The following is a 26728-nucleotide window of genomic DNA, read 5'->3' as shown; positions in this document are numbered from 1 at the left end:
AATTCCCGGTGGGCCGGTCCGTTTTTTGGCCACGAGGGCCGGTATCCCCAGCTCCAGAATCGGTTGCTCTCAGCAGTCACACTTTTTAAATTTATTTATCCAAGTTATTTACTTGAGGACAGCCATTTTATTCATTATTTTACCGCAGCTCTACTCTTTTTATCTATTTTCTCGCAGCTCAGTGAGCAGGTTGCAGCCTGCAGGTTAATGACGATATAACTTGATCAACATTCACTTAGCAGCTGTTGTGGTTCAGTGGTTAGCACGTTAGTTTTCGACCCCGCAGACGCGGGTTCGATCCTCGTGTGAGTAATTAATTAATTTTTTTTTTTTTTCATTTTTATTGTTAAGACATATAATACTGTTAGGGTTGTTGAACATTTGAAGTTCTAAAGCAGTTGTTTTCTCAAAAAAAGATGTGATAGTGTCATTAGAAACTGAATTGGAAATGACCTTATTTTTATATAGTCAGTCGTGAACTGAGGTGGGCCGGTCTGAGGCTTGAAACTCCAGGGCTGAAAAGGAGTCCCACTCCGGCCCTGTTCTATACTCTACATTATTTCTGTTAAGTGACAAGACTTTTGTCTAAGCAGAGTCAGACCTTACCACCTAATTAAATAATTCAAAATCAAGGCATGATCATATTTTATTTTGGTAAAATAAGCGTAATCAAGAGGCCTTTCATATAAGCCACATCAGATACTAAATGATCAACTACAAGTCAAGTTATTATTTGTTGTTCCAAAAACTTGGATAGGTGACGAGACTTTTGTCAGTTAGTGTACTTTGGAGCATGTTTATTCTGTGATAAATTATCACAAAAAAAACCTTCTAACAATGTGTTCAGAACCCTGCTGTGGTCTTTTTATCCAGAAGTGCTATATTTTGCTATTACAACTGGGTGGTAGCACATTTTTCTGCTTATAATACATGGCTACTCTTCACTTAGTTAAGTCTTTGGTGTCTCCAGAATGTGTCCGTAAAGTTTCAAAATCCCCATCAGATAATTTTTTATACCACGCTGAATATGTGAATTTTGGAGTAAGAGGACATTGTAGCTGTTTTGTTGCCTGTGGCTTTAAATGCAAATGAGCCTACCCACCATTCCCTCATGGGTGTCTGTTTCTCCTGCTGCGTCATGTCAGATAAACAGCGATCAGTGACAGAGACGTATGCAAATGAAGCAAAGATTCAGTTGTAGTCGAAGTCGAATTACAGCCCAGGAAACTCGCAGCGAAGAGACGTGCTGAAAAGTTAGCATTAGAGAAAGGTAAAATGTCATCCAAACGCTGCTGTTTTTACAGAGCTTGATCTGTTTCTGTATTTGGAAATCAACATGAAGCATAGAGAAGTGGTTACAAGTTGTTTTTAATTATTTTACAGTTTAAGTCATGTTCCTATTACAAAAAAGGTAGCACTCTAGCATTTGACAAAGGACAGCTTCCAGAATCTATCCCAGTTCAGTGCTGGATTTGGCCAAAAATTTCTTAAAGGAGTAGTTCTAACGATAATAGAAGACGCTGTAGATTGTGAGCCACAAAATGTTTTTATTTGTTATAATTTATATATTGGCGAAGCAGTGATGCAGTAGGTAGTGCTGTCGCCTCACAGCAAGAAAGTCGCTGGTTCGAGCCTCGGCTCAGTTGGCATTTCTGTGTGAAGTTTGCATGTTCTTCCTGCGTTTGCGTGGGTTTCCTCTGGGTGTTCCGGTTTCCCCCACAGTCCAAAGACGTGATACAGGTGAATTGGGTAGGCAAAATTGTCCGTAGTGTATGAGTGTGTGTGTGAATGTGTATGTGTGGATGTTGCCCAGAGATGGGTTGCGGCCGGAAGGGCATACGCTGCGTAAAAAACTTGCTGGATAAGTTGCCGGTTCATTCCGCTGTGATGACCCCGGATTAATGAAGGGACTAAGCCGACAAAAAAAATGAATGAATGAATGAATTTATATTACATACATAGTTTCTGTTGTTAACTGTATGTTGTAGCAAGGACATAAACAAGGGAAAACACTGTTTGACACTTAACAATTTAGCTTCAAATTCATATTTATCTGTAAAAACCCTGTAATCTTCACCAGCACATGCAATGTCTGTGTTCCTTGTGTTTTGCATTTGAAATAATGATTTCGCAAGAGACATGTGAACTTTTGTATTAATAACACATGCTTAAAAACTGAATAAATATGAAAAACACGTGTCAAATTTTATTTTAGAGAGCAGGCATGAGGTTCAGCTATGTCCTCTTCACTTTCTGTGTCCGATTCATTCTCAAACTGGTGCGACTGCGCTGACATTATTTACACAACAGATGCAAAGCACATGCTAGTAGAGGTGTGATGTTTTGTAGTGACATGGAGCTGATCTGCGAATCACAAAACATTAGGTTAGCTGGCCAATCAGAACCCCCGTGACGGCAGGCCTTCTGAGAAAGCAGGAAATATGGTGGTCGGTTTCATGATTGCAGAGTAGCAGTATCAAATATTTTTATATAATATTATATTATATATTATATATATATTTTTTTTTTTTTAAATAAAGCATGAACACATTGTTTTACACCCCATAAACACAACCAAGACTTAAAAATACACTCTGCATCACCCCTTTTAAAACTTGAACAAATTCTTTTTTTTTAATGGATAGGATGCAATGAATTAAATCTTTTAAAAAATAAGTTTATTAATATTTCTTTATTATAAATCTTTAGGAAATATTTTTGGTACATCAAAGGGTATGGATATGATCACCAAAAAAAGCTGATCCAGCTAAAAGTAGTGCTTAAAATGTCACTAAAATGCAGAATTATACTTATCATTAAATAGAAAATCAGGCAAATAACTGCAAAAGCTCCACTTTTTGTACCACCACTTTTACCAGGCTGGCTATGGGCCTGTAATAGGGCAGAAAATATTGATTATGACTTGAAATTTTGTATTAGCTCAGTAAAGGCATGAAAAGCAGCATGAATCAGTGTTCAAAATAGACAAACATTTAAGAAATACAGTACAGATATTTATGAATTACATGGCATGTTGCCACAATTGATTATGTGAAGCTGTTTAAAATCTTACCTATTTGATATCTCGTTATATATTAAATAGTGTAAACAATCATTCTACAGTTAAGACTTCACACTGAAGCAGTGGATCTGTTTTACAGGTATTATGACGTGGTAACTCTGGTATCCATATTTCAGGTATGTTTTTTTGTTGATGATGTTTATTCTCATTCTTGTAATGGGTTCTTTTTCTTACATTTTTGGTTGTCGTACTTTACAGTACTCGAATGTGTACTGCACAACACCTAAAGTGCAAAACCTAATAGATAAGAAGTGCCTTCAGGAAGAGTGTCTACATTATGTCAGTAAGCCAGGTGAGCAAGTACAAAGAGATAGTAAATGTATTTTTCTGCATCATGAGTGTATGAAAGTGAGATGTTTCTATTCACAGTGCTTATTTTGCTGTGTGTTATGTCACCAGGGCAGAGGACAAGTCTCAGGGATGTGTTCCAGTTGTACTGTGGTTTGACCCCAGGTACGACTGTACGTGACCTCTGTTCCCGCTATTCTCACCAGCTACAAAAAGTGGACGACAGGCAAGTTTGTCTCAGTCTGAATGCTGCTTTAAGATTATTGATAATCATTATTCCAAGCATTGGGCTGAGGTTCATTTTTAATTAGTTTTACAACTCGTCAATAGGGCAGTGTGTTGGCAGTACAGACAGGTTGCTGCTGCAAGCCTTGGCTGGGTCAGTTGGTATTTCTGTGTGGAGTTTGCATGTTCTCCCTGTGTTCACGTGAGATTCCCCCACAGTCCAAAGGTGAATTGGGTGGCGACCCCAGATTATTAAAGGGACTAAGCCAAAAAGAAAATGAATGAATGAATGACAACTCCAGTTCATAGATGGCACATTTCATTAATAGTGCTAATTTAAAGTGCTTTTCATAAAAAGAGCATTTAAAAATCATGAAATCACAAAATAAGTCTTAAGAAATATAAACAGCATTAAAATGACACATTTTAAAAATAGATGACACATTTATTAACAAAGGAATAGTGCAACGCTTAGATGCAACGCCATGACAAGTGATCTTTTCCAGGTTAACAGGAGTTTTTGTCCTAACCATTTGCGTTATTGCTTAAAGTGAATTCACCCTGCTTTAAGCGGACTCTTGGATTTTCTAATTTACTCAAGCCATGTGGTCTGAGTGATCCGATGATTCAGTGAGCATGTCTGCAAATATTGCGGTCCTAGGTTATTTATATACAATCATTCATTCATTTTGCTTTGGCTCAGTCCCTTATTCATCAGGGATCGCCACTTTAATATCCAGGATGTTTTACGCAGAGAATACCCTTCCAGCTGCAACCCAGTACTGGGAAACATTCATACACACACTCATACACTACGTACAATTTAGTTCATCCAATTCACCTATAGCGCATGTCTTTGGACTGTAGGGAAAACCGAAGCACCCGGAGGAAACCCACCCCAACGATCATGCTACCCACTGTGCCACCATAATGCTCTGGTTTCCCCCACAGTCCAAGCCATGCGCTATAGTTGAACTCAATATGCTAATTTGGCTGTAGTGTATGGGTTTCTCAGTGTTGGGTTGTGGCTGGAAGAGCATCTGCTGCGTAAAACATATACTGGATAGTTTTGCGGTTCATTTCTCTGTGGCAACCCCTGATAAATATAGGGACTAAGCCGAAAAGAAAATAAATGAATGAAAGTAGTTTAGGTGATCCTCAAGGGCTGTATAGGTTTCCAATGACTGTATTTCCAATCCCTTTTAACGCTTTACTTTTAAGGTACCAGCTGTAAGGCATGCTAGTGTGGAAAAATAAATGTATGTACTCTAGTCTTAAATTAACAGTAATCTACATATAACTGAAAAAAATACATTCTTTGGTTTTTAATTTGCTTATTTCATTCAAAATTCTAGCTAGGGTGTGACATTTAAACCTCTTAGTTCAAAGCACGGCTGTGTCTATTGTCTAACAAATAGCTAGGTAACACTTTTGAGCTGGTCAAGTGGCAGGACGGGCTCCAATACTTCATTTGCATGCTTTGTTTTCATGCTTCTAATATTGCTGAGATCGGGGATGGTGAAAGGCAATTTACCCTACTGATAACAACACTTCTCCACCTAGCCATTCCCCTCCTCCAAAAAACACTTCATTATAGACTTGCTTTCAGACCTGTGAGAGACTCCAGTAGGCTCTTACAGACACTAGGACTTCTTGAAGAGGGTGTATGACCCCAGATCAACCAACACATCTCAATAAAGCTTGTTCTGCTAGTTCAAGTATCCTGGACTGGATTCTCTCTCTTCATCATTTATTTTTTTCCAACACTAATCATAATCACATGTTAAGAAGAACAACATCCCAAAAATGCTTTTAAGTCCTTTTGGCTCATTTGGCTGCTGGCAATTAAGTTTTTTTGTTTGTTTGTTTAGGAAGTTGATTCAGTTTGGCTTGATGAAAGGTCTGATTCGACGTCTACAGAAGTATCCAGTCAAGGTTGTAAGAGATGAAAGAAGTCGTCCACCTAGACTTTACACTGGCTGCCATAGTTATGATGAAATCTGCTGCAAAACTGGTACGTGTTATTGTGTTTTTATTTGTTGTTTTTACATACTTTTAAAGTTTTTTTTAATGCAGGTGACATTCTTTTATTTTTGCAGGAATGAGTTACAAAGAGTTGGATGAACGGTTGGAGAATGACCCTAACATTGTTGTTTGCTGGAAATAATTGAACAAGTCTCCAACAAGAAAAACAGACCCAGGTGCTTTTGCTTCAAATGAACTGCCATGATGGACCAAAAAAAAAATGTAAACACACAAGATTGCTAAACATCTCAGATTTGAAGTTCAACAAATACTGGAAAGTGTTATGGTGCATAAATCAAAAAATGAGGTTTCTGTATCAATCTACATCACTAGTTTTTAAATAATTTGGTCAACTATGGTTATATTATAGATAAGTAGTTCTATTTTTCCCCTCTTTCAAACATTGACGTTTCCTCTGGCTACTGTAAAATGTGTGATCTACAATGTGTTAGCTACAGCATTAAAATAAAACGACCATTATAAAATATTTTTGAAACTGAAACTTTTTTTGTTGTATACATATTCCACTGCTGCAAAGATATTGGATTACATTCAGTTTAGGGTCAGGGTAAAATATCATGACTGACACAAAATCAGTGTAACATTAACCGAAACATCAAAGATGTTTTTAAATAATTACAGAAGAAATTTTATAAAGTCCTATATTCTTTAATGTCCTTACACCACAGCTTTCACCCAAAGTTATTTTATGACCTGCTTAATGATTTCATTTCCCAGAAGCAAGCAAATCAAGTAAACGTTCAGTGTGACAGGGTTTTATTTGAAGTTGTATTAGAGCTATTGCTATTTACACAAACAGAACAGAAATAAAGCATCGCATAAATTTTTAAATAGCTCCGCTTCATGTCCGACATTGAATGCACCAAATTACTCTTTGGAAAGTGATGGATAAAGAAAACGAGGGCAAATTTTCTACCCCTCAAGTACATACAAGATAAGGGTTTGAAAATTATAAGGAAATCACTGAATGCTTGCTTTCCAAAGAACAATTAAAACCGAAGCCAGAACATAGCACTCCTCATTCTGTTATAGTCCGGCAGCTGCTCAATTGGTCCTGCATAGAGAAGAAAAAATAAAATAAATCAGCGGTCAACAAAAATTGTTCCCAATACCACAGCCCACTGCTGACTAGTTACCACTTTATTTGATGAGAAACTGAAGCTAAATATGGGCACAAAAACTAACATGCCTATTCAGTAATAGGACCTGTTCTGATGATTCATTTCAGAACCAAAAACCACTGCCTTAACAAATACAGTGGATCTGGAAAGTATTCATAGGGCTTCACTTTTTCCACATTGTTTAATCTTACAGCCTTATAAATTAATTTATTTCCTCAATTCTATACACAATACCCCATAATGACAATGTGAAAAATTTTCTTTGAAATTGTTGCAAATTTATTTTAAAAATTAAATAGCTGAATAATCACATGTACAGAAGTATTCACAACCTTTGCTCAATACTTTGTTGATGCACCTTTGGCAGCAATTACAGCCTCAAGTCTTTTTGAATATGATGCCACATGCTTGGCACGCCTGTCTTTGGGAATTTTTGCCCCTTCCTCTTTGCAGTACCTCTCAAGCTCTATCAGGTTTAATGGGGAGCAACGGTGTACAGCCATTTTCAGATCTCTCTAGAGATGTTTAATAGGATTTAGGTCTGTGCTCTGGTTGGGCCACTCAAAGACATTTACTGAGTTGTTGTGAAGCCACTCCATTGATGTTTTGGTGGTGTGCTTTGGGTTATTGTCCTGCTGGAAGATGAACCGTCACCCCAGTCTGAGGTCAAGAGCCCTCTGAAGCAGGTTTTGTTTCAGGATGTCTCGGTACATTGCTGCATTCATATTGCTCTATCCTAACTAGTCTTCCAGTTCCTGCTGCTGAAAAACATCCCCACAGCATGATGCTAACATCACCATGCTTCACTGTATTAGCCTAGTGATGAGCGGTGCCTGGTTTTCCCTAAATGTAACAAGTTCATTATTAGTCTCAGAGAATTTTGTTTCTTATGGTCTGAGAGTCCTTCAAATGCTTTTTGACAAATTCCAGGCGGGCTGCTATGTGCCATTTACTAAGGAGTGGCTTCCGTCTGGCCATACAGGCCTGATTGGTGGATTGCTGCACAGATGGTTGTCCTTCTGTTAGGTTCTCCTCTCTCCACAGTAAAACGCTGGAGCTCAGACAGAGTGACCATTGGCACTGACTAAGGCCCTTCTCCCCCAATCACTCAGCTTAGATGGCCGGCCAGCTCTAGGAAGAATCCTGGGGATTCCTAACACCTTCCGCTTACAGATGATGGAGGCCACTGTGCTTAATTGAACTTTCAGAGCAGCAGAAATTATTCTGTAACCTTCCTCAGCCTTGTGCCTCCAGACAATCCTGTCTCAGAGGTCTACAGACAATTCCTTTGTTTACATACTTGGTTTGTGCTTTGCCACTATCAACCCTCGGACCTTATATAAACAGGTGTATGCCTTTTCAAATCATGTCCAATCAACTGAATTTAGCACAGGTAAACTAAAAAAATGTAAAACATCTCAAGAATTATCAGTGGAAACAGAATGTACCTGAGCTCAATTTAGAGCTTCATGGCAAAGACTGTGAATACTTATTATGGGGGGGTTTAAATAATTTTTTTCAAAAAATCTTGTCACATTGTCATTATGGGGTAGTGTGTGTAGAATTGAGGAAATAAATTCCTCAAAGCCTGTAACAAAAAAATGTGGAAAAAGTGAAGCGCTATGAATACTTTCCGGATGCACTGCATGTGACATGAAACATGCACCCTTGGCTTCTTTTTATGTTCACATTTAACATTATCCATTATCCATTCTAACAATCCTGATGGGTAAAATTCTTTATAAAAACTTGAGAAAAGAAAATGCCACAATTTAAAAAAACAGACATTTTAAAATATAAACATTAAATAAAAAAAACAATAAATGGACTTACCGACTGCAGACACAGCTGGACATTTGTCATATATATATTTAGAACAGACATCGCGGACAACACTGGGAGTCACAGCCTAGCAAAAAGCAATTAAACAACAAGGGATTCTTAAAAATGTATTTAACCTCAGGTATTCACCCATCCTAAAGTTGTAATGACAAACATTTACCTCGATTCTGGCATCCCACTCTGCCAACGGGATGCGCCGACCGTAATTTAGTATGTGCCTGCCAATTTCATCACAAACAGGTGTAGTTCCTGACAGGGAAAAAAATCAAACCAACATTGTAGACAAATTTAGAGCGCATGCATGCATGTACACAAGAGCCAAATGATTATACTTGTGACCCAAAGGTTAGAAGTTCTTTTCTCTGCTCATTCTTTCGCTATGGGGTTATAATCTTAGATCAATTTATTATACTTGTAGACAATTTAATGACCTATTTGTATTATAAAAAAATATGTAGTTATGGTTTCTTCTTCATACTGAATTGTATCAGACAATGTACTTCATTTATTAGATTAGGACTTCATTTAAAGATTTGGTTTGTAAAAGATGTTTAAATAAAAGCCTGTTTAAACTAAATCAAAATCAGCTTGTGATGTTCCAAATACTCCTGTTTGTTTCAAAAAGCTTAGTTTCTCCCCTCAATAACTCACAATATATTCAAAGATTTATTACTGGGCAACAATAGATGAAATCTATTATTAAACTATATAATTTTCTCCTTTATCTTGATCAAAATGTATTTGTGCCCTATTTTAAACATGTACTCGATTTAAACAAAATTGATTTGTACTCTATTTTAAACCACTGGCTGTAAGTAAAGGTAATCTGTTTGTAATCATGGATAAAGTAATGACAACTGATTACTTGGTTATGAAAATATTGTAATTAAATGAAGATGAAAAAACATTTCCAAAGGAGAACGTGTTAATTTTTTTTAACATGGAAAAAAACGCTAAAAAACATGCTTTGCACATGGCAGGGGTGTCCAAACTCGCTCCTGGAGGGTTGATGTCCTACTTACTTTAGGTCGAACTTGCTGCTTCAACACACCTGCTAGGAAGTTTCTAGTATATCTAGTAAAAGCTTGATTAGCTGGTTCAGGTGTGTTTGATTAGGGATGGAGCTAAACTCTCCAGGACCAAGTTTGCACACCCCTGGCATATGGACATTGAAATATTTCTTTATGAATAGTATGAATAGTACGTTTGAGTTTATTACCATTGAGCTGTCCCACTAAGCTAGCCCTTAAAGCATTCTTAGCTCGAGCCACATCACTCTCGGTCACTGTGGTGCATACATTTATCCTGCGATACAGAAACATCAACACTTATGATCACTGAATAATAAATGATTAAATGAAAGAACCTAAGCCACACTTATGTGGTTTCAATTCTGTAACGCACCAGGCATTCTGAGCCCAATGCATCATGTCTTCGATTTTAAGTTTCTCTGTTACGAAATAAATTCCCAGCAGTCCAGTATCGCTGTATGAGGAGTAGAAGGTCTGGAAACTGTGACACAGGTTCAGCTCTGCAGCCCGTTGAGCCAGTCGACTACTTAAGTGCTGTATACAACATAAAAAGAACACAGAGCATTTCATCATCACAACAACATTCTACTTTTCGGCTTCTCGGATAACTTGACATTTACATGTGATTTGTAATGCATGACCACAGCTGAGTGAAGGCATGTGATGCTTGTTCAGAATCATCTCTTGACTGATCAAACATTTTATTAAGTTCAAAATAAGCTTTAAACAAGCACTGTACGCATAGTTATTTCTAAAATGTTTGGAATGGATTTTTTGTAATCATTTCTGGTCTTTTTTATGCAGAAAAATATGAAATATGCATAAACCCATGAATCATATGGACTCCCCATATTACTTGTTTATTAGGTTTTTGGATGAAACCATCATCATCTTCATCCATCATTATATAAAAAAACAACAACATTTAATATCCTTCAAATTGTTCTCTTTAAATAATCCTTCAGTCTGATGATTTACTTTGCAAATCAACTGCAACTGGCAACAAAGTTTAAATGTATGGCATTTTTTATAACAAATATGACAATGAATGGCCGGACAAATCCCCGAGCCTAATAAGAACTAAACCACAAAATACCAAGCAATCCATAAAGGGTAAATTAATGATCAGGTAATAGAAGTTTAACAAAAGTAATAATCTAACCTTTCCACCCCCGAATGTGATGTCATAACTACCAATGATGGAATTGGCAACCATTAATGGCACAATATCAGGACTTGCAGCTCCAGGTCCCTCTACTGCAATAGCAATGTGTGCTAGAGGCATTGCATCGTCCCGCATGCGAATCTGAAAGCAAGATGGCAAGTTTAACAGCAAGTCAACTAATTGGTAAAGACTAGAAAATAAAAACACAGAAAATTCATACCTCACTCCCAGTAAAACGGCACGGGGACAGAACAGGTACTGCATCACCCTCATATTCAAAAGAAATTCCCCCTAAATGCTGCTTGGCCAAAGACACAACCTCATCGTGACTCACTCCTATAGTCGAGGAAAAAGATGGTGATTAAACAATTGGTTTTGCTCTGCGTGGCTTTCAACACCACATCTTTGAAAAGGTTGCAGGTTAGAAAACAGCAGTACCTCCTGCTGTGGCCAGGACCATGCGAGGTGCTTTAAAATGGCAATTGATGTACTCCAGCAAATCATTACGTGTGAGTGTCCTTAAAAATACAGAGAATGAAAAAGACATTTTCTATTATCAGTTCTTTTAGGGTCATTTCATTTGTTATGTTTATGCAGATACATTGAATCTGACAAGTCCATATTTAATCTGATATAAGAATTTGAAAGTTTGCAATCTGATTCACGGTTTTGTTTGGTTACCTGTGCACTTACAAATTTGAATGCATTCAGGCCTGGAGAAAGCTACTGTTACTGTGGGTCCACCCCAAAGCAGCAAGAGCATCAAAGTAGCCAGAAATCATTCATTTCCATATATATATATATAAGGAAAACTGGTCCCCCAATGTAGCCCATTTTCTGTAGACTACACAATTTCAGGTCTCCACCACCCATTTCTAAATTTAATTCAAGTTGAGATCAGTTTGATTGACCAAAGATCACTTTGAGCCATCATTTTGACAATGCAAATGCTTATAAATGCAGCTATTGTAATGAACACGCAATACTGGGTGTGCAATATCAGAATTCACATGCAACAATATTAAACATCTTGATGGTTTTGTGCATACCTGATATTGGCAGAAGGACCAAAAACACTATGGCTAAGAGCAGTACCCTGGAAGGCCGTAGCATGGAGCAGATCCAGGCAAACATCCTGCAAGCTGCCCTCTATCTCTTCCAGCTCTCTTAGCGCCACAGTCCTCTGCTGCTCCATCTCAGCCTCACTCAAAGATAAGCTCTGTACTACTTCTGCCAACAGCTCCACCGCTTAAAAAAAAAAAAAAAAAAAGACATTTTGTGATGAAAGAATGAATAAATAGACATTTTACACATCCTGGAGCTTAATTTGCAGCAGTTTAAGAAAACATTTGTGCAATCATCTTTCTAAATTATGGTAATTTGGCTATTGATTAAACGTTGAACAAGGTATGTATAATCAGATCAAATCACTTTTCCTGCTGACTCAGAGCAGATGTCCTGTATAGTCAGAGGAAATCTTCATTTATTTCAAACCACACAATATATTTTTATTGGTTTATAAAAAGTTAAATTAGTACTAGGGTTCCGTTTTAGCACCTTTCCAAATTAAAAAAAAAAACGATAAGATGCATGCATTTCAATTCTATTTATTGATTGCTGAATTTCTCAGTCATTCTCGCATGGCAAACAGCAGTGAGCATTTTACAGTTTAATCTATCTACCAGGTCATGTGATAATGTTGCCATGGACACAGCATGCTAACTTGTATTTCTAGCCAGTAGCAGCTTTAAAGTAAAACCTTTCCTCTACTGGAGGCGAACGACTAAAAAGACTCTATTACTGATTTGATTTATTTATTGTGTGTGTGTGTGTGTGTGTGTGTGTGTGTGTGTGTGTGTGAGAGAGACTATGAGCGATAGTTGTGCTTGGGTAACTGCAGCTAAAACTACTCGAGCAACATCTGCGGACAGAGCTCCGATGTGATTGCTCTTTCGCTCAGTCTAATGTCTCCTAAAGAACCACATCATGATTTTACCAAGTACGATGCGATCCTGGATCATTTCTATTGGAAAATGTAATCCATACCTATTCCCAATCCCTAAACCCAACCATAACTGTAAATTATTCCTAAAATCAAAGGGGAATAAAAGTTGGATAACAATCATGTAGAAGTTAACCGTAAGCCTAAACTTAACATGAACGGTAAACATATCCTTTAATTCTGATTGGAATATTGTTCCAGGAATATAGATGTTAATCAAAAACATTCATCAGATTGGCATAAAGGAACATGCTACCTGTTTAGAAAGGTTTTTACACACTATACTTTTTTTTTTTTTGTGATCCCGATTAAATATATTCAGGCAGTAAGAATAACATATTAGGAGTGTCAAAATTAATTGTTTCTTTGGTGCACCGCGATGCAGACGCGGACAATTCAGTACCGGTTCAGTAATAGGTCATAAACGCTTATTACGTACTGTCATCATTTATCTCGTATGCACTGGCGCGGTAGCTTACTATGACGACAGAGGAGAGCGCGAGCAATTAAAACACTGAAACTACTTAAAAACACAGATACCCTGCCCAATTCACTGTGTGTGTGTTTGCAAGACAGTCTTTCACTGACATACAGCAGAAGCTGTTTACTGCAGTTTACTTGAGAAAATGAAAGTAAACTCCATTTCTTTCTCTCACTGTGGCCCCGTTTGACCTGCTGGCGTGACATTTCCTCTCCTCTCAGCTGTTATAGTGATACTTTTTTTGTTATAGTGATACCTTTTTAAGTTTGTTTCTTCTGTTGCACACAAAAGATGACATTTTTTAAAAAGGATGAAAACCTATAAACTGACTTTTACAGTAGGATGTAAGTCGATGGTTACAGGTTTTCAGCAGTCTTCAAAATAAATTATTTTGTGTTTAACAGAAGAAAGAAAATCCTAAAGATTTGAAACAAGTAAAGGGTGAGTAAACGACGACAGAATTTTCATTTTTTGTTGGAACTTTTTTTTTAAAGATTATTTAGAAAACATTACATGGGCTATGCCATCTAGAACCTGTTAAAGTAATTGGTCTGTTTTAGTAGCTGGGTTGTTTGTTCTCTAACCTTTAGGTAGGTCCTTGGAAAGAGTCTTCATGTAGTAAGCAGTATGTTCCCGAGAGGTGTAAGCATTCAGGTGACCCCCCATAGACTCCACTGCCTGTTCAAGAGCAGACTGAGGGTGCTTCTTAGTGCCCTTGATTCAATATAGGAATAAAAGCATACTAATTAGTGAAGAGTTACGGTTTTAAATTGCATGAACAACAACTAAATCTAGTGCAGAAACACTTTAAAATACAGTAATCACAGTAGTTCAGTAGTTTCACACATCTAATATTTTCTATTTTTATTCAACAGACAATAATTTGCATTTACATTTTTAAATCAAGAGATTTTTTTTTATTTATTGCCAATTAATTTGTTTGTTTCTGCTTTTCACTTAATATGTGTGCTCACTTTTATTAAATATAATTTGCAAAAAATCATAAGGTGTTATAGTATACTTTAAATGCCATGTGCTCCAAGAAAAACCCAGCTCCATTATTCTTCTCAGTCTCAAATCTGCTCCCACAACCAATCCAAAGGCCAACCTGCAAAAGCCAAACACATTAAAGAATTATGAAGAATCACAGATGTAGCAAATTTGCAGTTCATTTACTTGAGGTAGAACATGATTTTTAAATACAATAAGAACAGAACAACGGAGTGGTCCTACATGAATTTAAAACAATGGGTGTCATTTCCTAATAATTGCGTACGTTTTATATATTTATAAATGCACATCTAAACTTCTCACAAAAACTTTCCACATAATATGCAACACATGCATATGCACATGAGGTTGTTCTTAAACTCGTTCTTCTGTTAGTGAATTTGAAGTATTCGCTCTGTTCTAAATTAGCATCTGCATGCACAATATTAGTAATTTGCCTACTACATGCCCAAACCAGTTCCATATAAGGGCTTTCTGCAAATGCACTTGTCCAGAGAAAATCATTTAATAAATTAGCCAGAGCCTGTGGTGTAGTGGTTAGGGCTGTGCAATTAATCGAAAATTCGGTTTTGATTTCGATTTTGGCTTCTAATTATTATGAAAAAACATTAATCGAGATAAAATGATTATTGCATCATTTACCACCGCTTTCCAGTTGTACACATTTGTTGCTCTGCAAAGCTCAGTTTCACGTAAAAATGACTAAAACATGTACTGTAATGAAAAGTTTGCAGCACAGTATCCACAACATTCATTGATGTACATTCGCATCATTTATGTTTTTAAAAGCGCTAAAGAGCGCATGCTGTTGTGTGTGTGTGCTCAGCCTCAGAGACGAGCAGAGCACACACATTTAAAGTCATCATAATATGAGAGCTTTAATGGTCGAATACATGCAACTTTGTGTCAAAACGCTGTGTTAGGTGATTATTCATGTTAACCCTTATTTGTGTAATAAACAAACGAGTTAAGAATCAAAAGACATGCCAAAAATGAAACCATTAATCAAAACTGCACTGCTCTTAAAGTGACACCGCGCAATATTCCTGCTGCCGACACACTACTCTTGACTGAAGGACTTTTGTAGCTATAAAGTTTTTTTTCTTTCAGTGAAAATGCTTAAAGCACAGTTCGTTTCATATGTTCATTCTATCATATTTATTTCCCTTACCTTATTTACAGGGAGGAAATAACTATACAGTTGAAGAATTATTAGCCCTCCTGAACTATGAGCCCCCTGTTTCCCCACAATTTCTGTGTAATGGAAAGAAGATTTTTTTTCAACCCATTTCTAAACATAATAGACTTAACTCATTTCTAATAAATTATTTATTTTATCTTTGCTATGATGACAGCACATAATATTTGACTAGATTTTCTTCAAGATACTAGTATTCCGATTAAAGTGCATATTAAAATGCTTAATTAGGGTAATTAGGCAAGTCATTGTATAACAGTAGTTTCTTCTGCAGGCGATCAAAAATATATATTTCTTAAGGGGGCTAATAATATTGACCTTATAGTAGGTTTCGAAATATTTATACCTGCTTTTATTCTAGCCAAAATAAAACAAATAAAAATTTCTCCAGAAGAAAAAATGGTATAGGAATTACTGTGAAAAAAAATCTTTGCTCTGTTAAACATAATTCGGGAAATATTTATTTTTAAAAAATTCACATTAGGGCGAATGATTTTGACTTTAACTGATAGTCGGTTTAAAAAATTGGGATTACAATTATAATCAAAATAATCATGATTTTTCCCATAATCGAGCAGCCTGAATAGTGGTTAGTGAGTCGACATATGCACTCTGGTGCTCACGGCGACCAGAGTTTGATTCCTGCCTCGAGGTCCTATGTCAATCCTTCTCCCTTCTCTGCTCCCCATGCTTTCCTGTCAATACTCTACACCAGGGGTGCTCAATCCTGTTCCTGGAGATCTACCTTCCTGCAGATTTCAGTTGCTACCCATATCAAACACACTTGAACCAATTAATTAGGACCTGAACACCACTTGATAATTACAGGCAGGTGTGTTTGATATAGGTAGCAACTGAAATCTGCAGGAAGGTAGATCTCCAGGAAAAGGATTGAGCCCCCCTGCACACGTTCCCATCCATTAGGTGAAAACGCAGAAAAAATATTATTAAAAAACAAAAACAAAAAAGACAAATTATGAACAAAGAAAACACATTTATGGCATTGAAACAAAAGAAAATGAATGTGGAATATGCTTTCAATTCTGAAAATAAGAGGTGTAATGCACTGCATTTCTGTTGACTTTAGAATCGACCATTTTTCAAAAGAGCAAAGCGCTCCTAGTTTACTCTTTCCAACTTCAGGCACATAAGTGCACCATCAAAACACGAGGTGCCGTAGGCGAACAAAAGATGCATGCGGGACATAAAGACCACGCAATCCACTTGATGACAATAGAACTAATTTTAAAAAGGCGCCTCTCACCACTAAATAATACATTCAGTATGATCAGGGCTTGCAAAGCAATTCAACACTCTCAGGAAACATAATAATCATTACTTATACTTATAAATGCTAATGGTAAATATAAATACGCCAAGTAGGGCTGCATGACTGTGGCAAAAATCATAATTGTTGATTATTCAATTGAAATTGTAATAGTGATTATCACAATGTACATTCATTGATGTTTTAAACAGATTTCTACCACTGTTAAAAGCAAAAGCATGCCAGAATAATATAAAATAATAGTAAAAACTATTATTGGTTTTCTCATTGACAGTTTCAAAAAAAAAAAAAAAAAAAAAAGAAGAAGAAGATGCATGAAACTGAATAATCTAATCAAATATATTATTGTACATACAGTAAACGTCACTGCATAAATTAAGGTTAAACATTATTGAAGTTACAACAGCTATTCAGTCAGAAGCAGAGAATGGCTTTATTGTCTTTTGTTGTTTGATTAACAATAAAAACACAGAGCAGGAATAAGATGTTAACCGTTTAAGACAATACACAGATTTGGCCCTGAGAAAGCTACAGACAACATCATTTCTCAAATGTTTACATTCTAAGGCATAACCAATTAAATACTATTTCAAGCCAAGCATTTTGTGGTAATTATTGGATATAACTATTGGTTATTATTGGTTTTACCATTCAGAAGCCAGACTTCATTCATACGTTATATCACTTTCACAGGTTTAGGATGAGGCATTCTGAAATCTCCACCACATGTCGTCTTTGCATCTTGAGGTTCAGTGATTAAATAACAAAAGCTTCAATGAACTGTAGTTTCAAAATGAAGATATGCTACTGGTCCCACATGCACTCGCAATGTCAAAACCAAGGTAATAATGATGGCATTAATGACAGGACTCAAACTAAGCTTACAATAAGTGACTCGGCTTCTTTTTATGCGATGTGTTAAGCTCTCGCTGCTGTGTTTGTGCATTTGGATTGGTAAAATGCAGAGCATAAATTCCACTTATCTTCCACTTTCGCTTTAATATGAAAGCATCCATAACTTTAGCAGAGGGGCATGTAAACCTTGTAGAGACAGAAATGACATGTCATCGTGTAAATAATAACATAGCAGGGCTCGAAATTAACCTTTTTGCTTGGTAGCACCTAACTTTAAAAATGTAGGCGCATCAGCCAAAATTCTGTCGCACCCACCAATTATGAGCATCGTTACTACAAGTTTTATACAAACATATTTATTGCATTTGAAATCAACAATAATCAAACTAACAAGCAATATATACATCTATATATATATATATGCAAGCTTAAGGAAAATACGTCTCAATGAAATCCCGTTATTACAAGAAAACAGATTTTTATAACATGTGTGACCAAATGAGTGACCAAAGCATACACTCACCGGCCCTGCACATACTACTTGACATGAATGAATGTGTTAACGATATAACTGTGCTTTTCTCACGGGTGGTGTCTGATATTGCACTGATGTTTTTGACATATACTGTACCTTATTATATGCATACATCATGTTAATAGCAATACCGGTCTTCTAGTGCTAGATGTGGCAAACAGTTACCTGAAAATTCCATCCCACAGACTTTTCATAGCGGACTTAAAGCCAACGGAAGTCTTTTATCCACTCTTCGAAAAGTGTAGATGGTGGATTAACATTCAGCACATGATCACTACTAAGATGTGTCCTTATTTGTAACTTTAGATGCCATGGTTTCTAAAACAAAATCTGTCAGTGTTATCTTTATTCTCATCTTCAGCATTTTATATTTTTTGCGGTAGTAGCTCTCTGTCATCCCAAGTCAGAAGGCATTGACTGAATGATTGACAGCTGATATTTCAGTGCTAGAGCAGTGGTGGGCAAATAAGAAGAGCGCGAAGGCGGAGCAAGCATTACGGACTTGGCTTTGTTTAATGCAGCAAGTTGACATGACAACTGTTTTAAACCATTCCTGAGCGCTGCGTTTCAAGTGCAGACAAAGAGCTTAGAGATGCATTCTGCGTGAATGTCTCCCGAATCCACGCATGTGGTGAACATTTTGTTGTAAAAACTGGTCGCACACAACAATTTTATGCACTTGCACAAATGCTCCCAAATATATTTTGAGGTCGCATAGATAAAATTTCGGGCGCATATGCGACCAAAATGATTGCAATTTCGAGCCCTGCATAGGCCTTATGGTAGGGGAATGTGGCGTGCTCTAAACACACCTCTGAAGCTTGTAGAGTATAATTCTTTTCTTTTGTAATTGCAGCTTAGAACAATTACGTAATTGTGGCATCAGTTATCATGATCCCGATAAGAAATTTGATTAATAGTGCAGCCTTAATGCTATGCTAAATGTGAACAAGAAATCGTCTAAATGGATTAAAAAATAATTCAAGTCAACTGTTTAACTCTAGACTAGTAAATTGAGCCTTTTTCAAAACAAAAAAAAAGTGTCAGGCAGGAGTGTTTTTGTGAGGTTTGAATGTGCATAAACATGTTAATGCGCTACCCAATTATTGATCCATCAGACACAATGCTTTCTGAAACATCTATTCACCGTGCACGTTGGCTGGTTGGTCTCCTCAGATGCAATCCTCAAGCCATTGTCTAGGGTAGTGAGCCGAGTTTCTGGAGCTCCTAGAAGGCTCTGAGCATAAGATACAGAGGCCTGTCCACGTCTTAAAGAAAGGCGCAGAGGCTAGAAGAAAAGAAAGTTCCAAACATAAGTATGGTACAATTTCCTTCACAAATCCAAATCACAAAGTAATGCAATGACATGGACTAGTACAGACTGACCAAAAAGACAAATTAAATGAAGAATATGATCTGGCAAGATAACAAGAAATCCTGATTTTGCATTTACAGTCATCGATTAGCATCTCAGCAATTAAGGACTGGCTTTTCAGAAATCCCTATTACTAATATGACAAACAAAATTAGACTGAGCTTTATTACAGATTTAACAAAAATTTAAAAGAAAGTAAAACAGATAAAATAGCTATATCAACTTGCAAATTGTTGCACTTTCAAATGAAGAATCAGAATGAAATTGATATATTATTGGACTTATTGTAAATGCATTAGAATACAATGCCAATATTTCAAATGGATGAATAATGCTAGCCCTGATAAATTTACATTTTGTCAGTCTTGATCCAATTTTAAGGGGGGCAAAATGCAGTTCCTGTGCTTTTGCATTCAGTCAATACCTCAGTGTCGTCTGTCCACAGCATGTTCACTTGGCTCAGAAAGCATATATATTATATTATATTATATTATATTATATTATATTATATTATATTATATTATATTATGTAACAGAAACTCTGACATTGCAACTTTTTATTACATCATAAATAGTATGTTTTTAAATTTCCATTGAGAGAATTTTCATTTTATGTGCAAAAAATATTATTATTAATATAAATATTATTAATATAAAAAATTAAATAAATTTGCAGATTAACATTTATTATTATTATTATTATTATTATTATTATTATTTTAGACAACCCCTGCAGACCCTATACATGTCAAAATATTAATATATTACAACATATTTAATGATTTGAAGACTAAGCAAAATGTTTAGTAATTAAAAGCTGTTTTGTAAGTAATTACAAAAGATTAGATAATGTTATGACTAGGCAATATGTTTGTCAAGTGAATCAACTACCCAAAATCTAAATGGCATTCAAAAAAATTAATAATTTAATCTGTAAGGTGTCAAAAGAATGTTACATTAACCGCACGGAGTCGTTCATTGTAAAAATGGAACTGTAAGTTACTTATACACAAGTACACAGTAGTAGTGGTAGTTGTTGTTTTGTCTTCAAAACTTTATGATGCCTATATGAAGATTAACGTTAGATACATTTCCATGAAATCTCCATATTTACTGAAACATTTATAAAACATTCATTGATATAGTAAGAAAAATTGCTCGTTCTATGCTGTTTTGCTGCCGCTTGCTGCATAGAGTAAGAGATGACGGTCATAACACTCGCAGATAACGTACTTGATTAAAAATGACGAAATGTAATGTCACAAATACCAAAAGGATATACGCTTATATTACATAGCTTAACATTTACAGAATATAAAGCGAACAAATATAACCTACATACATCTTCAAATGACGTCAATTTTCAATGACCTTGTCCGATCAATAACGAGGTTACCTTAACCCTAACATTAAGTAAAAGATAGATAAAAACGTAACATTTTAATTACAAAGTGATTTGCTTACGCATCTTTTTTAACTCGTCTCTTGGTCATAAAAGCTTTCACACAAATGTAAGTGATCAAACCTTCAGTGAGCTATCAGTTAGCTCTCTGGTATCCACAAGGCCAATGACAATCACTTTGATCGTGGAAAGCGGCTGTTTACTTGTATATTTATCAGTCTACCTAAAATGAACGTTTGAAACTCTTTAAAAACACTTTAGTATTCCAAGGGCTCGCAATACTTACGTAGCCAGCTTTAGTAAGAGCTCGACTGATCCGCCACATAGAGGGAACCATTTTGTCCACAGTGTGCACCACCACTATCTGTACGAATCTGACTTGCGCTGTCTTCTTCGGCCTCCCCCTTTCGTTGGTTGCAAACATAAGTGTGCATTACCGCCATCTATTGTTGTTAACATTAGTGCAAATGGACTCAGACTAAATGGATAGACAGAAGCTGCGTCCTACGTCGCATACTTTTTGTGAAGAAAAAGTACATACTTTAAAGAGAGAATGCAAGCTTTGGGACATATCCTCAACTAAAATTTGTTTTACATCTTATAAAATATAGAAGTTAACATTGCTGTTGCATATTAAATATAACAGAAAATTCGATTTAAATATTTAGTTGGCTAGATATTAATCTAGTGTTTCTTACTGATAAACTTCCGGTGAACGCTTAACGTGACTTTTTTCTTTTTCTTATGGCTCCTCTTACAACATTGATGTTGTGATGTAATTAAAATACAATTAGTTTAATAGACGTTGGCATTTATTTAGGTGCTCAAGTGTAAAACTAGATGAAGAGTAGTTGACTCGCACGGGCCCGTCAGAATTAGCAGGCTAGCGCAGACGCTCCATAAAAAAAATAAATAAATATTTTGAAGACATGGCGGGGAAAAATGTTTAATGCAGTGCTTCGTGTACATTCTGCGACCAACTTTATATATATATTTTTTTTGTCACTCTTGGTATCAATTTAGTATCAGTATCGAGGTACTACATTCTGGTATCGAATAAAATCCAAAATTATGGTATCAAGTCACCCCTATATGCAAGTGGTCAAAGCAGCTTGTCCTCTGAAGATATTTCTTCCAGGGTTAGTTTGTTTTAGAGAGGTATTACGGAGCATTGTGTGCCCTTTTGAGGAGGATCCTGTGAATGTGGAGGCACAGATTATACTATAATATATTAGATTATAAAATATTATATTATGATAGATTTAAATATTTCCTGGCAAAAAACCTCTGCATATTATTTTATTAGGAAAAAGAATGGAAAATCCTTGACCTTGTCAAGCTTATTAGGAAAAGAGGAAAAGATGCAGTGAGTTCAAAGCTCCTTCAGAAACATGTGCTAATATTTGTTCTCCCTTTCCTCCAACAGACTAGTGGTTGATGATCAGTGCTCTCACTCTGTCTGTACACAGACTGCACACTGGCCCTGGAGCACGAGTATCTGCACCATTAAAGGCCCCACCACCTGCTATACCTGTTTCACATACTCTTTCCTGTCCCTTTCGTTGTTCTTGTCAGAAGAAGTAGAGAATGTGAAAAAAAAGAGAGAAAAAAACAAGCCGCTTGACAACTTAGACCTGTTATCTACAGGCAAAACCCTAGCAACTGGCTGAGACCCAATCTCAGGCACACCAACATCTGATGAAACTTGATGACCTGGACAACATGGACACATACTTGCTCATGTTTAAAGTCATTGCCAACCCAGAAGAGTCGTGGAAAATGGACTGGGTCAGCTGTAAGCTGTACAACAGCCTGAGCCTCCACTAAATCCCAGGTACGTCCCTTTCTGAAATTAGCTGGCTACTGTCAATGCTTCGTTTATTTTATAATCAGTCTATAATCAGCTTATTTACAGATCTGATGAGAAAAGAAGAGCCCAAGTAAGCTCTGAAGCCCCAGCATGGAGAAGACATTCCTGACCCTGAAGAATAAAGAATGCCCTAGCATCATCACAGGTCCTTTTGGCTGTCGCTTTCACCTCCAGACTGATGCTTCAGACACCAGCCTGGGTGCAATCATAAGTCATGCTTGAAGAATCATATACTGTATATCAGAAGGAAGCCCACCCCAGCAGAATCCAAATAAGAAAGAAGGCCATGGCCATTAATTGAACTATCCTGGAGCTGAAATACAAACTCTATGAAAGAAGCTTCACTTTGGTGAAAGATCACAGACTCATGGATGGGCTTTACAATATTTGACAAAATTGATCTGATATTTCTAGGAATACATTATGTCCTTCGTACAGTTAAAGTGTTAGTTCAGCCAAAAATTTTAATTAATTACTCACCATCATGTCTAGACCTCTAAGACCTTCATTCATCTTAAGATATTTTAGGTAATATCTGAGAGCTCCCTCATTATCAAGCAAGATTCTCGACTTGTTTAAAGTCCAGAAAATAATAAAACATTGCCATATCATATACTTTTAGTGGTTAAATCAGAATATTATTTTTGTGAACAGATGAAGCAAAACCATGACTTATTCAACAGTTTCCTCTCCTCAGTATTGTAGGGTCCACCCAGTCGGTCCAATGCCGGTGTCCACTGGTGGATGAAGGTTCACTGCATGTTCGGTCTTTCCAGTGCACAATGTTGATCTATATTAAACTTAACTCATATCTGACTCCAATTTTAGTATGAGGTGGTTTAGAATATTAATATATTAATCCTCGTTTTATCTCACTCCAATTATAAAACATTGATAATATTATTTTGTTTCCTTTCACATTATTTTAGATTATGATTGAATATTCTTTTGATTTGTTATTATACCTTATTCTCATTTACTCAGATTCCTATAGCATCTCGAGTCTTGCACCGGCCGGGTATACAATCTCTTAATACAAGCTTGTCAGTCTTGCTCATTAAACAGAGGCGATTAACCACTCTCCTAAAAAGGCAGAACCCTACTTACTCAATTTAGGAGATTTTTATGTGGTCCCCATAGATCTGTTATCTACTTAATCAAGACAAAGTATTTTAATAATAATCGCACAGGATTATAAGTTTTTAGATGAAGGCCTAAATATCCACATTTAAAGTAGTTTCAACAATATTTTGTTGTTCTAAATAGTTGGCCTTTTGCAGTCTAAGTATACTTGAATTAATGCCAATTTGTTAGTCGGATCTCTAACAACATTGTATAGCGTGCCACGCTGCTCCGTCTAACATGTTTTAGTCCGTTACTAACCTGTACAGTGGCTTGTAGTGCTATGGACAACAACATTTATCAGTGATAATAACACGAGGTTTGAATAATTCAAAACATAATTTATTAGTCAGGTAAATGTATTAAGCCAAATTCAATCAGTCAATTCATAAATGATCAATAGAAAACATCAAATTATCAAAGACAAATCCAAGATTAAAAGATGCATATCCTGACTTTGAAATATACATAACATGGAGCAGGCTCCATGTTATGGGCTGATCTGGTTAGGCAGTATCGCCCTGAGCCTTTCTCAAACGTTACCTTAAATAATCCAAGAATTCCCTCAAGAAAGGGGGTGTGTGTATAACAAAAGGCATTCACACTTAGTGGAAAAGTCACACCCTTCACAGTGGTTCAAAAGATGCCTGAAGTTATATATTTATTGTTTTGATTATGTCTGTTTCTGAGAGAATGAGACCATTGTACCAATTGCACTGAGACATTTCAAATGATATCAAACATAATAGTTAAAGTCAGTTTGGTTAATCTAGAACATTCAAACATTGAAATGACCATATGCGTGAGTTGGGGTGGTTGATGCAGCAGGAACTGGTTTTTCCCGCATTCCCACCTGCTGGGTTGTGGAGTCACCAGTCTCTGTTTTCAGCTAATGTTTTGAATTGTCAAAGATTTTAAAATATTTGCAATATTTCAACTCTTACAGTATCAGCACATTGTGTGCACTAACGAGCACTTTGCAGTGGAAAACAAGAAGAAAAATAATACTTCTCTATATCTTTTACAAGATGTCTTATTTGGCCATATATGCTAGTTAGATATGGGTAACAGCTTATGGCATTTATGACTCCAAGCTATCTGATTTTCTAAATACTTGTTTGAACTATATTTTGTGCCCTACCGTACAATTGATTGACTTACAAACAGCAATGCTTAATATGGGTTGAATGTTTGACTGACACACACACCTCTAAATCAGAAAAAGTTGGGACAGTTTGGAAAACGCAAAAGAAAGAAAAAAGTAATTTCTAAATTTGACTTGGATTTCATTGCAGATTTTTTAAATAAACATTCCAATGTAGGGTCTTGCCACACAATTAAAAAAGTTGGAACAGTAAAGCATTCACCACTTTGTAATGTTTCCATTCTTTTTCACAAAACTTAAATGACATTTAGGGACTAAAGACACTAAGTGATGAAGTGTTCCAGGTGTAATATTTTCCCATTTTTACAGCAAACAAGTCTTAAAATGGGCAACAATACAGGGTCTTCGTTGTTGCATTTTGCACTTCAAAATGCACTAGATTCTCTATTGGAGACAGGTCAGTTCTGCAGGCAGGCCAGCAAAGTACCTGTACTCTCTTTCTCCACAGCCAGGACTTTGTGCAGAATGTGCTTTTGCATTGTCTTGTTGAAATATGCATGGGCGTGCCTGGAAAAGAAGACACCATTTTGTGCTCCAAAATCTCTATGTACTTTTCAGCATTAATGGTGCCATCACAGAAGTGCAAGTTACCTTTGCCAAGGGCACTGGCACAATCCCATACTATGACAGACCCTGGCTTTTGGACTCGTTGCTGGTAACAGTCTGAATTATTATTTTCTTCTTAGGTCTGGAGCACACAGCGTCCATTTCTCCGAAAACATACCTGAAATATTTGTTCATATGACCACAGTACATTTCCACTGTGTGATAGTCCAGCTCAGAAGTCGATGATGCTTCTGGACACGGTTACAACTGTTAAGATAGGGCTACCTTTTGGTAAAGTACAGTTTTAACTGGCATTTGAGGCGATAACTATGTATTGTGGTAATTAAAGGTTTGCCAAAGTAGTCCTGAGTCCATATGATGATATTGCTTATAGATGAATGAATATTCTTGATGCAGTGCCACCTGAGGAGAGATCACAGTTGTTCAGCATGCAGACCCTTGTCCTTTACGCAGTGAATTTCCTCCAGATTTACTGAATCTTTTAATTATGTTATGCACTGTTAAATGTGAAATATCCAAATGTCTTCCGATCTTTCTTTGAGGAACATTGTTTTCAAACATTTGATTAAGTTTCTCAAGTATTTGTTGGCAAACTGGTAATCTTCTACCCATCTTTGTTCCTACAGGACTAGACCTTTCTTGGATGCTGCTTTTGTACCAAATCTTAATTACCATCACCTGTTGACATCACCTCTTTTAAATCCCATCATTTAACCAATTTAACTGATTACTAGCCCTAAACTGCTCCTGTCCCAACTTTTTTTTTTTTTTGGAATGTGTTGCAGATCTGAATGACAGGAAAGGATGATTAATTACAGATGAAATGAAGTCAAAGTTAATTTGTTAATCACTGCTTTCTTTTTTATTTGTGTTCTCCATACTGTCCCAACTTTTTCTAATTTGGGTTTGTACAGTTACTTGACCACTTTTCATATGATGCTAAACTGTTAAAGATTCTGGAAATTGTAACTTAATTTGAATAAAAAGTAATTTTCGGAAGATCCTTAGCGACCAGAAATACTTTTTTATAGCATTTGTATGTTGTTTCAATCCTAGA

The 26728-nt window shown here is 36.3% G+C and overlaps 2 protein-coding genes across 3 annotated transcripts in view; one reads left to right on the top strand and one right to left on the bottom strand.

Annotated features, from left to right (window-relative positions):
• nprl2 (NPR2 like, GATOR1 complex subunit) overlaps positions 1–6105 on the top strand; it is a 15871-nt gene extending 9766 nt beyond the window's left edge. The window contains 5 exon segments of the mRNA NM_001045847.2: positions 3162–3198; positions 3281–3374; positions 3482–3596; positions 5467–5609; positions 5695–6105. Coding sequence (NP_001039312.1) covers positions 3162–3198; positions 3281–3374; positions 3482–3596; positions 5467–5609; positions 5695–5762 — 457 coding nt within the window. The 3' untranslated portion in view covers positions 5763–6105.
• A 275-nt stretch (positions 6106–6380) lies between these two features.
• Positions 6381–21323, bottom strand: uqcrc1 (ubiquinol-cytochrome c reductase core protein 1). 2 transcript variants are annotated; one of them, XR_015492621.1, is made up of 13 exons: positions 21234–21323; positions 19318–19458; positions 14305–14391; positions 13868–13997; positions 11850–12048; positions 11239–11318; positions 11021–11136; positions 10798–10941; positions 10009–10169; positions 9824–9909; positions 8765–8853; positions 8436–8671; positions 6381–6928 (listed from the first exon to the last, which is right to left on the bottom strand). XR_015492621.1 is itself a non-coding variant. In NM_200820.1 (13 exons), exons 1-13 carry the CDS (start codon positions 21282–21284, stop codon positions 6631–6633), a joined length of 1425 nt encoding a protein of 474 aa, NP_957114.1. In that variant the 5' UTR covers positions 21285–21288; the 3' UTR covers positions 6381–6630. The 2 variants fall into 2 exon arrangements, 1 of the variants encoding a protein (NP_957114.1); NM_200820.1 differs by having other exon boundaries at positions 6381–6695; positions 8596–8671; positions 21234–21288.
• Between the last annotated feature and the right edge of the window lie 5405 nt (positions 21324–26728).

Source organism: Danio rerio, chromosome 6, assembly GCF_052040795.2.
Source record: "Danio rerio strain M-AB ecotype USA chromosome 6, GRCz13ab, whole genome shotgun sequence".
Lineage (NCBI taxonomy): Eukaryota > Metazoa > Chordata > Actinopteri > Cypriniformes > Danionidae > Danio > Danio rerio.
This window is presented reverse-complemented; position numbering and strand designations above follow the sequence as displayed.